The sequence below is a fragment of the Danio rerio genome, chromosome 6 (assembly GCF_049306965.1).
Source record: "Danio rerio strain Tuebingen ecotype United States chromosome 6, GRCz12tu, whole genome shotgun sequence".
NCBI classification, from domain to species: domain Eukaryota; kingdom Metazoa; phylum Chordata; class Actinopteri; order Cypriniformes; family Danionidae; genus Danio; species Danio rerio.
This window is the reverse complement of record NC_133181.1, coordinates 46107116-46123184: the sequence shown is the minus strand read 5'-3', so window position 1 is coordinate 46123184 and position 16069 is coordinate 46107116. Positions and strand designations below refer to the sequence as shown.

General features: G+C 35.1%; 1 protein-coding gene and 2 long non-coding RNA genes across 53 annotated transcripts in view; 1 reads left to right on the top strand and 2 right to left on the bottom strand.

Moving 5' to 3' along the window:
• foxp1b (forkhead box P1b) overlaps nucleotides 1-4207 on the top strand; it is a 291166-nt gene extending 286959 nt beyond the window's left edge. For 50 of the 51 annotated variants that reach the window (XR_012407405.1, XR_012407404.1, XM_073953183.1 and 47 more), the window contains one exon: nucleotides 439-4207. Coding sequence is in view for 49 of the 51 variants with exons in the window: in XM_073953183.1 (XP_073809284.1) it covers nucleotides 439-583 (145 nt within the window). In the remaining 2 variants the exon portion in view is untranslated. 51 annotated transcript variants of the gene reach the window in all.
• Nucleotides 4046-7370, bottom strand: LOC141386344 (uncharacterized). The gene is made up of 2 exons (XR_012408171.1): nucleotides 7212-7370; nucleotides 4046-6063 (listed from the first exon to the last, which is right to left on the bottom strand). It is a non-coding gene; the product is annotated as an uncharacterized lncRNA (long non-coding RNA).
• Nucleotides 7371-9789: 2419 nt separating this feature from the next.
• Nucleotides 9790-16069, bottom strand: part of LOC141386340 (uncharacterized) — a 106620-nt gene continuing 100340 nt past the window's right edge. Inside the window, exons 5-6 of the long non-coding RNA XR_012408165.1 lie at nucleotides 10253-10292; nucleotides 9790-10111 (exon numbers count right to left, since the gene is read on the bottom strand). This is a non-coding gene — a long non-coding RNA (uncharacterized lncRNA). The remainder of the gene's footprint in view (nucleotides 10112-10252; nucleotides 10293-16069) is intronic.

Genomic DNA, 16069 nt, shown 5'->3' with positions numbered 1-16069 from the left:
TAGTTGCGACGTTTAGTTATATTTTTTGAGAGGTGCGTGTCAACAACAGCCACAACGAGGGTTATGCGACCACGCGCCGGGTGGGATAGAGCCATATGCGTGCTCTTGACGTAGATGTCTACATCAGCCTTTAGAAGCGCTTAACTAATCAATAAAAAAATTATAAAAAACACAAACAATTTTTTTGGGAAATAAATATTACCATAGTATGTTTTACTGAACAATAATTGTAAATTTAATTTAATCTTACTTTTCATTTCTGACTGAAAATTGTTTCTGTGCCTTTTTTATGGCAACTAGAAAATAGCCAGCACATCGATTGATAAAAATTTAAAATATAAATAAAAAGAAAGTGTTTTTTTATTTATTTAAGAGAGAGAATAGAGAAGAGAGAAGCTTTTAACATTCAAGTACATTAAAGTTCTGATTTTTCCCCAGGCATCATATCAGCGTAAAAGAGGAGCCAATGGACCCAGAGGAGCACGAAGGCCCCCTTTCCCTTGTGACAACAGCCAATCACAGTCCAGACTTTGACCACCACAGAGATTACGAGGATGACCACGGCACCGAGGACATGCTGTAAGCCTGGTTTCTCCCAGGTCCTCTGCCGAAGAGGCAATACTGACTGCGAGACCACTCCACATATAGCAAGCCCAAGACTGGATTCACAATCCTCTTGTTGACAGCTACTAAAAATGTTCTGATTTACTCTTAGTGCCATTAAATATGAAACCAGAATACGAGATAAGAAAATCTATTCCATTTGGAAGTATTTTTGATTTGTTTCTACTTTCGGTTAAAAGACGAGATGCGTACATTTCTACTCATCGCCTGATGAAGAGACGTTTGGTACTGGGTCCTGCTTCAACTTCCTTTTGGCATAAGTGAGACCAGAGGGGACATGAAAACACAGCTGAGAAAGACTCAATGCCCTCTGAGTTCAATAAACACTGATCACAAACTCTTTCACACACACACACACAGATCATAAGCGCTTGGATGAGCGTGCCACTCACAGTGTGCGTGTACGTATGTGACTTTAATTCATTGTCTCTGCCTTCAGATACTCTTGAAGAGATGATGCACCCAAAAATGTGATTCTGTCATCATGTTGTTCTGGACCACTTGAGATTTTTTAAACCCAGATTACTCTCGTTCTTTTGCGAAACACAAAATGATTCATTTTGAGGTGTATATTCAATTGATTTTTTAAATATAATCAACATACTGAAATTCCAGTGGATCAGTTCACACATCAGACTGATTCTCAGTTTCAATCAAGTTTATAATTTGAGTGAATTTCTGCTTGTATTTTGTTTTGTCTCTTATCTACATAAACCAGCGGTCCCCAACCTTTTTATCACCGCGGGGAGTCTTAGGTGGGAGATTTTAGATGGGTTCTATGTAGATTGCTAACAGTTTTCTGAGAAGCTGGTGAGCTGACAAAACATTGCTTATTTATAGACAAAATAAAAAAGCCCTGCTGGGGGTTCTGTGTTTGTCTAAAGTAATTAGTCTACTGAAATCTGTATATTCTATACAAGGTGAAGCTGATCGGTCAGTTCCTTGTCACGTGACTCGCAGTACACTTGCAGGATTGCTTGTGCACGTTGTTTCCAGTATGAGTGACCCTCCATTGGAAATAACGAACTTGCACACGGAATAAGTGTGGCATGTGAACGGCCCCTAAATTAACTGTCGTTTGCGATCTCCAGCTGTTGATCTTCTTCGCAGACAAGCTGGATTCACCTCATTTGTTGACAATTGGGTTGCAGATCCAGTCCTTAGCAGTTCGTTGGTTCATCTCTGGACCTTTTCCTCTTAGCAAAGAAACTTTCCAAAGACGTCTGTTTTTGCTAACATGTAGGTTAAATTTGGGCGCTCAAGTGACTGAGATTTAACAGAGACAATATGGTCATTTTTCAAAATAAAAGCTCATTGAGACTCAGATAATTAATAAAACTGAAATAATTAATGAGTTTTTGTGCGGCCCGGTGTCCAATTGATCCACGGACCGGTACTGGGGGGTTCGGGACCACTGGTATGTACTATAAAATGTTAAAGTTATTAATGCTATAAAATATGAATTGTTTTAACAGTATGCTAACTGACTTTGTCACTCATTTTACAAAAAAAACCAAACCAAATCATGCATTGACAGTCTAAACTTTTATCATCATGCATGTAAAAATGAATAAGCCCGCGGACATTAAAGCCTCCTGTTTATTAACTTAATGGATCAGCTGTTTTGAACGAACCATTTGAATCAATGATTCAGTGAATCGCTTATTAAAACAGGGGATTGCCACCACCTACTTGTAGTTTGAATGTCGTATTTATTTAACCATACAACGCTGAAGCCAAATATAATTTAATTCACTTTTATTTTAAATCACACGACCATGTTTTGTGTCTTTTATGAAGTATGAACGCTTCACTTTGCATTAAATTAAACCGTATTAAAAGAGCAGCAGGTACAATCCTCAAAATATCTCATTTTGTGTTTTCATGGATAAAAAAAGGCAGGGATAAATGACAGAATGTTCATTTGTCAAGTGCACTATTTCTTTAGGTTTTCTGTCGTGGCAGCTGGAGAATATCTGTCCAGTGTTTTGAGGGTTCCTAGGCGAATAATTGAAACGTAGTGTCCTCTCATTACTCTGTGCTGTTAGCTATATATCCTTTTATTTTGTTGTTGTTGTTGTTGGGTTTGTTTGTTTTGGTAACTGATCAGACCTCATGAATAATGATGTGGAGTTATGGTGTGCTCAGCACTGGATGAATGTTTAGGCTTCTCATGCTCTCTCTTTTGTTTTTCCCCCTCTTCCTTTCCAAACTCAAGCAGAATGTTGCATTACCGTCTAGTATTTTTCTGTCATTTGTTCCTAGCATTTCACGTTGCAGTCACATTGCCCTTGCATACGACACACACACACACACACTCGTGCTCTTTCCCGCTCATGAAGTCCATCTGCAAATGCACTACTCGTAATGAAGGCTCCCTCTCCACGCACCAATGAAGTTTAATTTCCACGTGGAATGAATGACAGAGAAATCAGCGCAGGTTAACGTTTATCGTTCTGAAATGATACTCTCAAAAAAAAAAAAATCCCCTTTTTGATGCATGTCAGCGTCAACCAAATCACCGATCGAAACCCTCTGCAAACATGAAATGTCAAGAAAATATCACCAAGGAAGCTAATTGTGATTCCTGAACGGCATGTATGACTTTAGTTTTGTCTTTTGATTGAGTTCTGTAATGTCTGGATGACTTTAAACTGCATTCCCCCACATCAGTGACATGATAATAATTACACACCGGAGAAATGTTAAAGGGATTACAAGCCGACGTCTATGACCACTGAGCATTACGGCACTGGGGCAGCCCACTATGACCATTCTTGCCACATGATTGTCGAACCACGGCTCTAAATTGAAAGCTGCTGTCGCCCGCTAGATTAGATTCAAAGACCAGACCAATCCTCTTGTTTTGTTTTTACGAATGACTGCAAGCAACCACTTTGTGTTCTTATTTATTACTTCCATTTTTATTGTCATTTGCTTTCGCCTGTGTTTATGTTTTATCTGTGACTACCAAAGATACTACAAGACGAGATATATTCTATGTTCCATGCAATAGCTGAACGAAAGGCCAAATATCCTTTTAGCGCTCCCCAATGCAAACGTCTGGCGAAGAAAAGAAAAAAAAGAAGAAAAAAAGCCAAAGGGGCTGTTGGATGGGCAGCTGTATGTCTTTGCCTGTGACCAAAATAGTAGAGGAGAGGCAGAGATGGAGACCAACACACGACCAAATCAAAGCAATGTTGTCTTCGGGCCAACCAAAAGGGAAAAAAGGGAGTGTTCTATCAGGAAATGATGGCTATAACGGAGAAGGATACGGATGAAAGAGTTTTAAAACTGTGTTCGCTGTCGTCACAGGAAATTGAAATCCAGGAGGGGGAAAACATTTGCATAACACAATGTGAACTGAACTTCAAACTGGACCACACAATGATGAGCATTTCGTTTGTTCTCATAATTTAGCTTCTTTTTTTTTGGTCATTTTATTCTTTGAAACGATTGTATGCCACTTGTAAATTCGAAAAACGGGATGTCCTTTTGTTAACCTTGCCAATGCTCTATGATTGTGTTTTAGTGTCTGTCAACTTATTACTTTTTTATATTAAAAAACACTCCTGTCAACCAATGAGCTGGGTACAAGGTACTTTAATGGCAGTTACTACTATTTGTAAATTGATTCAAGCATTTCTTACTGATTCACTAGAACGAACGGAGCCTCCGAGTGATGCTTCTGTTATATATGGAGTGGGATGACGAGAGCGTTCGCCGCATGTGTAGCTCGGCATTACTGAAGAAATACAGCATGATTAGTCTGCATACCTCAGTTCAAACCTATAGGGAATGACTAGAAAAAAAAAGATGTACAATTTCACTCAGTTGCACTTAGTCGTATGTCCTGCATGTTTAGTCTAAAACTGTAGCAAACTATTTTAAGAGAGACAATTCTATTCAAATCAGAGCTTGTTTATCATCAGGATCTCCCCTTTTTATTGTTCTAAAGCAATCCAAACCTCAGGCTTTTTCTGTTACATAGCTAAGAAAGGCTTCTTCTTCCATTTATTTTGCTTCTCACATGCGGTAAACTGTTTGCTGTCTCTGTTCTTGTACATACACCACATTTATAGCTTGTGTGTCCTCTCATTTTCTCTTTTCAGAGAAGGGAAAAGTAATGTTTGTATCACCATGTTTGCTTTATCACAACTGCTTTGTATTTACTATTAAAACAAGTGGGAAAAACACAGAAAAACGAGCTACTGCTGTATGTATTTCAATATAGCCAAACTGCTGCAGATGTCATTGACTTCATAATCCTTGCTCTTTTTTTCTGGAGCAAAAGGGGAAAAAAAGGAAAGTTGCAGACATCTGTGAGCGAGAGGGGAGGGAATGGATCCGGGGATAATCCTCCGTTTTTGGATTCTTAAAACTGTAGAATAGAAAACAGATTTGTCTGTGTTATCATTGACCGGAGCGGTTTGTACGCTCTTTCTCTTCTTTGCTGGTGTTAAGCTGTTTTTAATGTGCTCAGAAAGATCCTGTTTTTCTGCTCTAGATTAGCTGTAAAAGCAGGTGTTTGTTCTCTACAGCATAACGGGAGAAAAAAAAATCATTTTCTTAATCGCTGTTATTCTTGTTTTCCAGTAAAATGGTTTAAAAACGCAATTCTGCTTTTAAGTCAAATTATTTTAAGGATTTAAATACAAAAACACTGCATTTTCATCATTTCAACCACTTTATTTTATTTTAAACAAAGATGATTGCAGTGTTATGATTTGAGCTTCAGTTGATTATTAATAGTCAATATAAGATCTAGATTCACATATTCTCACATATAGATTTATTTGTTTGCAGCACACAAATGCACTTTGTTGTAAGATTGGGGTGTTTTTTTTAGCAAATATAGAAGGAAATTGGTTTGCTATATGATGAGACTGATTTATGAAACCATAAAATAAATAAAAACGCAGAGAAACAGTACAAAATTGATCAAGTTTTCTTAATTAAGTAATAAAAGTTTGTTATTAAAATAAGATTTTTTGTTAACTATTTGACAGTGTGTGTTCAGAAAGTATTCAGACCCCCTTCAATTGTTCACTCTTTGTTATATTGCAGCCATTTGCTAAAAATCTTTTGATAATTGTTTCCTCATTAATGCAGCTTATATAGACTGCAATATATAGATAAAGAGATAGATATAGAGAACTGTTGACATTTTTGCAGATTTATTTAAAAAAAGAAAAACTGAAATATCACAAATTTACTTACCCTGTATGTATATTTTCACATTTTTAAATGCATTTATTTTTAGAAAATAGTTGTTTTTTCTTCAGTCTTTTTTTTTTTTTTTTTTTAATAGTTTTTAAAGCACTGGACACTGGTATGGGATACACAATGTTGATTTCAATACACAAAAGTAAAAAAAGAAAAAAAGATATGGCTCTTTAAATGTCAGTATGTTTAGGCTGTGTCCGTTAATGTGCACATCTAATTTCTCACTTTGCTGATTATTGTTACAGTCAGTGTCTAAAAACTGAGGATGAGCTATAGATCATGATCATACTGTAACACTGATTTATAAAACCATAAAATGAAGAAATATGCAGAGGAAAGGAAAAGTTTATTTATTAGGTAATGCATTTTTTGTTAACTACTCATACAACAACATATGCATATTTTACACTTTAAAATTTGTAAATAATTGTACAAAATACTAGTTTTTTTTTCTTCCGTTTTGTAAGGCTTAAAATGTTAATAAAGCACTGGCCATTGCTATAGGACACACTAGAAAGATTTCAATACACAAACGGAAAAACAGAAAATAAAATAGCTCTCTATGTGTTTTTGGCTGTGTCTGTTAATGTGCACATCTCTTATTTAATTTTTTTTTTCCATCTATAATTCCCAATTATTTCTGTTCTGTCCTTCAAAGTAAAGCCTTTAATTTCTCACTTTGCTGATTATTGTTACAGTCAGTGTCTAAAAACTGAGGATGAGCTATAAATCATGATCATAATACTGATTTATAAAACCATAAAATAAAGAAATATGCAGAGGAGAACAAAATGTATCAAGTTTTCTTGAGATAAAAGTTTGTATATAAAAATGAGATATATTTTGTTGTTTTCACATTTTTTTAAAATACAAATAATTTGACTAAATACTTTTATTTCATTTTTTTCTACAGTTATTAATTTATAAACCCCTGACCACTGCTATTTCAATACACAAAAGTAAAAGCAGACACTATAAATGCTCTTTAAAATGTCTGTACAGTCAGTTATGATAATAATACTGATATATGACCAAAAAATAAAGAGGAAAGCTACAGAATGTATCAGGTTTTCTTAATGAGATAATACAAGTTTGTAATTAAAATGTATTAACTATTCATACAACATACAGTATATTTTTCACATTTTGTTCTTCAATTTATATATATTGTTATATATTTATATATATATATATATATATATATATATATATATATATATATATATATATATATATATATATATATATATATATATATATAACACAAGGATTTAAATACACAAAAGTAAAAAAATAAAAAAAAAACAGACACTAAAAGGGTTCTTTGTGTCTGTGTGTTTAGGCTGTGTGTAAATCTGCACATCTCTTATTTTTATTCTTCTCTGGTTTCCACTTTTTCTGTTCTGTCCTTTAATGTAAAGCCTTTAATTTCTCACTTTGCTGATTATTGTTACCGCCAGTGAACTGAAAACTGAGAATGAGCTATAGATCATGATCATAACACTGATTTATAAACCCATAAAATAAAGAAATATAATGAGGAAAATATACACAATTTATTGAGTTTAATTAATGAGATATTTTACAAAGCCTTTACTATTTATCCATACGACATGTATAAAGTGTTCACATTTTTAGAATGATAATAATTTTACTAAATATCTTTACATTTTTCAGGCATGACAATATATGATTCCATGAAGGATACACAAGGAGGATTTGAACACACAGTCACACTCACTCACACACACACACACACACACACACACACACACACACACACACACACACACACACACACACACACACACACACACACACACACACACACACACACACACACACACACACACACACACACACACACACACACACACACACACACACACACACACACACACACACACACAAACACACACACACAAACACACACACACACACACACACACACACACACACACAATTGTCTTTGCTCTAAGAAAAACAAAAAAGGTTCCTTAAATGTCTCTGTATTTGCACATTCCTCTTCTTTTTAATCTATAATTCCCTTTTTTACTGATCTAAAACCCTTACTTTCGCACGTTGATTATTGTGTTACAGTCGTTGTCTAAAACAGACTCACACGTTCAGAATAGATGCAATAAAAATGCCTCTTTTTTTCCATCTTTCATCACCTGCGCAGCTTCACATGGTTACAGTATAATAAAAGCTAATAGTGTTTCATATATGCACATGTGACGTGCCGAGATAAGGCTGAAATCAGGCACAAGTGATCAGCACAACATCAGATATTTGCACTGTTTGTTATGGAGCGCTGAAGTCCACTGCCTCTGCGGCTCGCACATTAAATTACCTTCTAATTAAAAAGAGACAGTTAAACTGTCCTTTACCAACAGCAATTTAGGTAACTGCATTTGACCAGCTATAAATTGTTAGTGCATTAAAATCCCAGAAATATTAGCGATATGGATTGGCTGATGGAAATGAATGCCGCTGATGAGGAGTTTGCTTTTTATGGGGGATGCGGGGGGTCATGTTCTCCACTAAACAGCAGACAGAGATCAGGACTAAGCAGTTTTAATCTTGTGAAACAAGCAATTACAAATAGTTGCATTGATTTGTTAAAAAGCTTTAGGTGACATAAATTGTTTCCCGCTTAGCTTATTGCTCCCATTCATAAATGTCATCGGGCATATTATTAATTAAAGATGCTGGAAGACAAGATTTAAAGGAAACAATATAAAATGATGGTTTGAGTTTTTTTGCTGCTAATATTTCATGTGTTATTTGGAGCCTGCTCATTTTATTGCTGTTGTCGCTGTGCTATTACCAGCTTCTTTCCTCATGGCATAAGATGGAACAGTTTCTGGTTCATTCATTCATTTTCTTTTCGGCTTAGTCCCTTTACTAATCTGGGGTCGCCACAGCGGAATGAACCGCCAACTTATCCAGCATATGTTTTACGAAGCGAATGCCCTTCCAGCTGCAACCCATCACTGGGAAACATCCACACACACTCATTCACACCCATAAACTATAATTTAGCTCACCTAATTCATCTATACCACATCTTTGGAGGTGAAACAAGGGCACCCGGAGGAAACCCACACTAACACGAGGAGAGCATGCAAACTCCACACAGAAATGCCAACTGACCCAGCCGAGGCTCGAACCAGTGACCATTTTGCTGTAAGGCGATCGTGCTACTCACTGCGTTACCATGACGCCTGTTTCTGTTTCAAACCCTTCAAAAAAAGGACTTTTTATGGATCTGCCTGAATGTTAGGAATAAAAAGACTTGCATCCATTTACATTTGCCGTATTGTCACTTTACACTGCAAAAAATGCTTTTCTTACTTAGATTTTTTGTCGTGTTTCTAGTCCAAATATCTAAAAGTTCTTAAATCAAGAAGCATTTTCTAGACAAGCAAAACATATTGTTTTGTTTTAAGTGTTTTTCCTTAAAGCAAGTAAAATAATCTGCCAATGAGGTAAGCAAAATAATCATCACAAATTGAAAAACAAGATTATTTTTCTCACCCCATTGGCAGATTAGTTTGCTTGATTGAAAACTTAAAAACTGCGTATGATGCTAAATGGGAAAATAAACAAAGATAATTATTATATTTTTTTAAATGTTAAGGACTCAGTTTTGTGTTTGGGAAAGAAATGTAAGAAATGAACTGGTCAGAACCAAATAAGTTGTTTCTTATAATGGTATCAATATTACAGAAAAAAGAATGGATAAACAAAAAAAAGCATTTAAAGTATTCAAATGAAATCAAAATACTCTCTGATGAAACAATATATTTTTTACCATACATTCTCATTTTTACTAGTATGTTAAAGGCTTGAAATGAAACACAAACATGTGGCATTCAGCATTAGCATGTCTCTTGCAAAGCACCAATACCTTTTAATCCTATTTTTTTTTTTTTTAAATATGTCTGCAAATAAAAAGTGTCCCGTCTCTATCATGTCATTCACACCAGTCTGCTTGTGTTACCAAGTGAGAGTCTCCAGCCCTTATTACCGAGTCCACGGTCTGCGTAGGCTTTGGAAATGAAATGGACAGATTAGTGCATTATCTTATTTACATATATTGAATTGCAGTAACAAGACTCCGTTCCTGCCCCTCGTTTCATTCTAATTAAAGTGTGGCGATGCAACAGCAATCCACACAAGAGCTTCAGCTTTAATAGTCAGCGCTGGCAAATTCCCAATCCTGCGACGTGGCAATTAGCAGGGCCGGCACTGTTTGCTATTCACCGATTGATGTTTAAAAGAAGAGAGAGAGAAAAGTTTATTAAGATGAGCTGCTTCGGGCACTGGTGGGCAATAGACCTGCTGCAATTAGATTCCAATTATTTGTCGCTTTCTGATATTGTAAACCGCCACTTACCGCATCAGTTAAATTGACACGCTGTGCTGCTTGGTTTAGCCTGTAATTAAAACATTTTGTGTTAATTAGATGATGACCACTTCATTCCAGAGCCTCTTGTGTGTGTGTGTGTGTGTGTGTGTGTGTTTTTTGATTCGCTGTTTGGATCATGGCTTGTCAGATGCTGCTTAATCAGCCGATGTTTTGTTTCAATTACTGCCAGCTGTTGTACAGGCCTCACCGGGCTGAAAATGAACACACACACACACACACACACACACACATATGTATGGAAAGAATAATTATGTATACAATTAAGATGAATGATAAGCTCAAAAATAATAAATTATGTTTTAATGTTTTATGGCAAGACAGGTCAATAGGGTTTATAAATATACTAAAAGTTACCACTATTGTTCTTCAGTTGATTGATTGCTTTACAGATTGTAAACAGTTTTGTAGTGACGTTTTCTAAAATTATGTTGTAAATATGTATATTTTATTTTATAACTTTTAAAAAAGCTATTTCGGTAGCACTTTATTTTGATGGTCCATTTGAGTATTAGTAAACTGTCTGCTTAACAATAGAGTGGCCATAGGGGTTAATTTTACCCATCACTGTTATATAACTGTACATAACAGACCTTCAATAAAACATTCAAGCTTCCAAGTCATTGACTTTTACTAAAATTTCCTTATTTACAATTCCCAGATATTAAAATTTGTTTAGATAATAGTAGATTAAAAAGTATTTATGCACTGCTTATATTTGAAATTACTCACCAATGACTTTTACTTTCAGTTTCACTCTCTGAATTAGTGGTTATAATAAATGAATTAGGTCACAATGACTAAAAGAAGGCGATTTGTAGAGATATTAAAAACACAAAATGCAATGAACGATGGAGACTCTGGAGAAATAAGTTGTGCATTAGAGTATGATGACTAAAAAATGTAGATATTTTAACCAACTCATAAATGTTGCATGTAAATGCAATGTAACTTAAATTCAACAAAAGGACCATCAAAATAAAGTGTGACCGCTATTTCTGTTTGATCAATATTGAGGTGGGAAAGTACATTCTGGAATATTATATAAGTTAATATTCTGTACTGTTCACTGAGTTTTGTACTATAATTAAAATTAATAAAAAAACAAAAGATTTTTTTTTTATAGAAGGACATGTTGTATATATTTACATATGTAAAACTTTAAATTAAGTATAAACATATCCCTCTAACTGTAAATATACAGTGCTCAGCATACTGTGTATGGGTACCTCATAAATTTCTCATTTAAATAAATATTTTCTATAGGATGACAATTTACTAATTATTTACAATAATATATTTGTGCATATACATTAGATTAGTCAGAAACAAAATAATTATAATAACGGTCCAAAATTAGTAGCATAAATGTATTTGTTAGAAATAAATATGAAATAAAAATCTTTTTAAAAAGAGGAAAATCAAGAGAAACAAAAAAAAAAGATTTTAAATTTTGTCGCTATTTTTTTTCCAATATTTTGCACGAGTTTAAATTTATATGTTTCTTTTTCTTAAGCTGTTCAGTGGCTAAAATAGTATTCTAATTAATATATCTGTTTAATAAATCTGTTTTGTTCAAATCCTCCAAATATTTGACATATTGACTGAGAAATTAATAAATAAACAAATAAAATAAATTTTCAAAATGGGGTGGTCAATGATGATGAGCTCTGCATATGAGAAAATGTTTATGAGATTTATGAGGAAGAAAAATGGCAGTAAAAATGTTGTAACAAGTCTACAGAAACAAACTGATAATGTACAAAAAAAATGAAACACTTAAAAGTGTATTTTTGGTGTTTTCTTTACATTAGACTGAAAAAAAACGAAATCTCAAATTTGACAAGTCAAGAAAAAGCAGTCTGCCTGCAGTGTCTCAACTGAAGAAAATATACATTATTTAAGACATATTACTTGAATTACTTTATGAATAACATTATATTGTACGCGGTGACGCAGTAGTGTTGTCGTTTCACAGCAAGATGGTCGCTGGTTCGAGCCTCGGTCAGTTGGCACTTCTGTGTGGAGTTTGCATGTTCTCCCTGCATTCACGTGGGTTTCCTCTGGGTGCTCCAGTTTCCCCCACAAGTCCAAAGACATGTGGTACAGGTGAATTTGGTAAGCTTAAATGGTCTGTAGTGTATGTGTGTGAATGAGAGTGTATAGGTGTTTCCAGTGATGGGATGCAGCTGAACGGGCATCTGCTGCGTAAAATATATGCTGTTAAGTTAGCGGTTCATTCTGCTGTGGTGACCCCAGATTAATAAAGGTACTAAACCGAAAAGAAAATGAATGAATGAATGAATGAATGAATGAATGAATGAATGAATGAATGAATGAATGATATTGTGCTTTTGATAACACACAAACCCCCAATTTACACATCTCACAATATAATCATTCAAATAGAACGATGATGATCACATAATCAAAGATTTCTGTCTTGTGCTAAAAGGAAGCATTGTTTGGGTTAATTTCCACATATTTTCCATATTCAAGCAGGATACATGAATAATTTAGATGATGCAAAACAACATGAATAATTACGAGTCTCGCCTCTTCATGCCGCCCCGCATTAATGGATGTGACCAAGTTTACTTTTCATTTACATATGATAAGTGCAAAAAGCACATTTGCAAATGCATTAATCTGAGGTCAATACATATTTAACCACTAAAGGTCTTGAACGACTGTGCAATATTTCATATCCATGCATCTTAGTGTCTTTAATACCATCTACTTATATTTGAAGTAGAACTGAAAAGTTAATAGTGTATTTTATGACATAATGTTTCTGTTTTTTACAGATTGCAAAAAAATAAATAATGATAGAACGATAGTCTAATGTTAAAACAGAGCTGGAAATTATAGTATAAGATATGAAAATGAATACAAATGATCTGAAAATTAAATATAAGGGTGCAAAACTGCAATAGGACTGTAAAATTATGCATGAAATCAAAATTTACATTGTTTAGTTTGCTAATGCACATGTCAATTTTAAGTTAAACGATTAATGTTCATTCATTCATTCATTTTCCATCGGCTTAGTCCCTTTATTCATCAGGGGTCGCCACAGTGGAATGAACCACCAACTTATTAAACACCATGTAAATTAATCCACTGAAAAAAAAAACATGTTTGTTTTGGTTATATTTAATCAAATCCAACCGCTTCTGCTCTGGAATGGCAGTCCTCTGATGAGGTTAGTTTGAGAGTTTGGGCGAAATATGCTTAGCCACGCCCCTCCAACCGCCTCCTACTCAATATTTCATTACAGTCAAATACATCATCAAATTGAAATAAAATCTGCAGCAACTTCCAGTTCATGCAAACTTTGAACTCTTACAGCTGTTATGACTGAAGTCAACCCAGGCTCATTCTGAAAACGTACCTCTATATACATTTCTGGAGACCATCAAATACGTCCCAGGAGCTACGTTTTTTGCAGTTTTTGTTTTCGGGAATCCACCAGAGGCCGCTGCATATGCTTTTTGAGATCTCAACTTTCTCTCGTGAGTGTTATTCGTGCCTACTGATAGACTGTTTGACTGACTGACTGACTGACTGATTGACTGACTGACTGTTTGACTGACTGACTGACTGACTGACTGACTGACTGACTGACTGAACGATCGACTGACCCTCTCTCCCCCTTCCCCAAACCCAACCGATAGTATGTAAAAAGCACAGATTGACCCACCCACCCCCTTCCTTAAACCCAACCCACAAATATAAAAAGCAATCCAAAAAAAGAAAAGCGCTCGCCTGATTTTTAACACGTTTTCAGATTTTACCACATTCTCACCCTGTTATTTACTTGTTTATTTTGTTTTTTGGCTTCTGTTTTTGACTTACCTGCTTTCTGGAACCGTTCTTCACCGGACTCAAACCCCATCGTCATGGTCATCTCCACTCTGCATGTCAAGTCCACCGACGTACATGGCTAGCTAACTAGAATAACTGGTAACAGCCAGAAAGTCGTCCATATGGAGGCTACATAATTTACGATCTCCAGAAATGTATATAGGGCTACATTTTCAGAATGAGCCTATGTTGACTGAAGTACATGTTAAAATGAATTGGTAATTTAACAACATATTTTTTTTTTAGCATTTCTCCAAAGAATATATATATTTTTTAACATTATCAAAAGCTAGGTCAGAAGCTTGTTGTTGCTTTCTGTCATAATGCAGCAGCCTATTCCTATTATATATTTTTATCATTTTATATACTTTTGTAATTTGTAACATTTAATTTACAGTTTTTTGTAATTACAGTTCCAGTTTAAAGTATGCTGTTTAATTCAAGTAAAAAGACAACACAAAATTGCTATTAATGACGCCTACGGTAAGTAATTAAAAAAAAGACAGCACAGAAAACCAGGGTTTCTGCAGGTTTATTCAAGTCAATGTTAAACTTTTAAAGACCCTTTAAGAGCATTAAGATTGAAATTTTATACAGGGTAAACACTAAGGATTTTTTTCTAATGGCCCAGTTACTTCTATATATTTTCTGTTAATAAAAAAATCACGCAAAGGGATGTTTTGCCTTAGTTTTCTTTCTCTGATTAGGGAATTTAATTTGGAGAATTTGCTGTACAAATGTCTAACAGCTGTTGTGAATTGAATCTCTTTGCAATAAAATAAATTAATAATATAAAAGCTTTGAGATGGTAATTGGGTGTCAGCCTGATTGGGTAGCTTGGACAGAGGAATTAGGAACTTTTAAAATAATTTAAGACCTACAACACAATATTTCAGTGAATTTTAAATAATTTTTAAGGCTTAAAATATTGTTTTTGAAATTTAAGACACTTTAAGACGCTGCAAACAAAAAGTGAAAACAAAAAAATAATAATAAATAAATAAAGGCCCCCTGATAATTAATAGCACGGGGTCTGATTTTGACAGTTAACAGAAAAGTTTGTTCCTGACCCTAGTTTGAGCACACAAAAAAACTCCACAAGCTGAACATGACATCCTAAAAGCAGCAGCAGGCCTTCATTCCCCAGCTGTCTCATTAATATTTGGCACATTAATGTTTGAGATTAGAGCCTTTACTTTCTTCCCGTACACACTTTTACAGATGCGTATTAAAGCAGCTTCTGATGGGACTCTCAGCCTGTGCAAGTCTCCGCATCTCTCATTTCAGCCCAGATTTAATGCTCGTCTTGAAGGGAGGGGATGGAAAATAACTGTCATTAAAATATGTCATGGCAGCTGTTTACCTGCAGTGAACCTTGATTGAGGCAGGTCTGACTTTACACTGATGCCCCTCTAATCTGTATGACTGGCATGTTAATTTCCCCGACGCTGCCATTCAAAAACACAAACATGAAATGTTGGTTTTAGGTCTGGGAGCCCAGCTAGAGTGAATTTCAAGTACTTATTCAAATATTTCATTAAAATGTAAATTTTACATTGGTCCAACGCCTAGCTGTGCACAAGGCATGACTTAAGAAGTTATGAAGTTATAACACCAATCGTTTTTCCCCCCCTGCCTTTCCGACGCCAATTAACTTGGACTATAAATGTCCTTACCTTGTTTTATCTCCCCTAGCCGCGTGCCAAGACATGCATCAAATGCAACAGGAGCGAGACGGCTCGGCATTGACCAGTATTGGGAAGGGGGGAAAAAAGACAGAAGCCAATTAAACATCAAGCTTCCTGCAGACTGGTAGCTAATCAATTCTCTTATCGCAACAAAGTGCAAATGCACTGATGAGACTTGAAGCTACGTGAGGATAAAGGGAGAAGGAATTGTAAATGAGACAGTGTCCCTAAA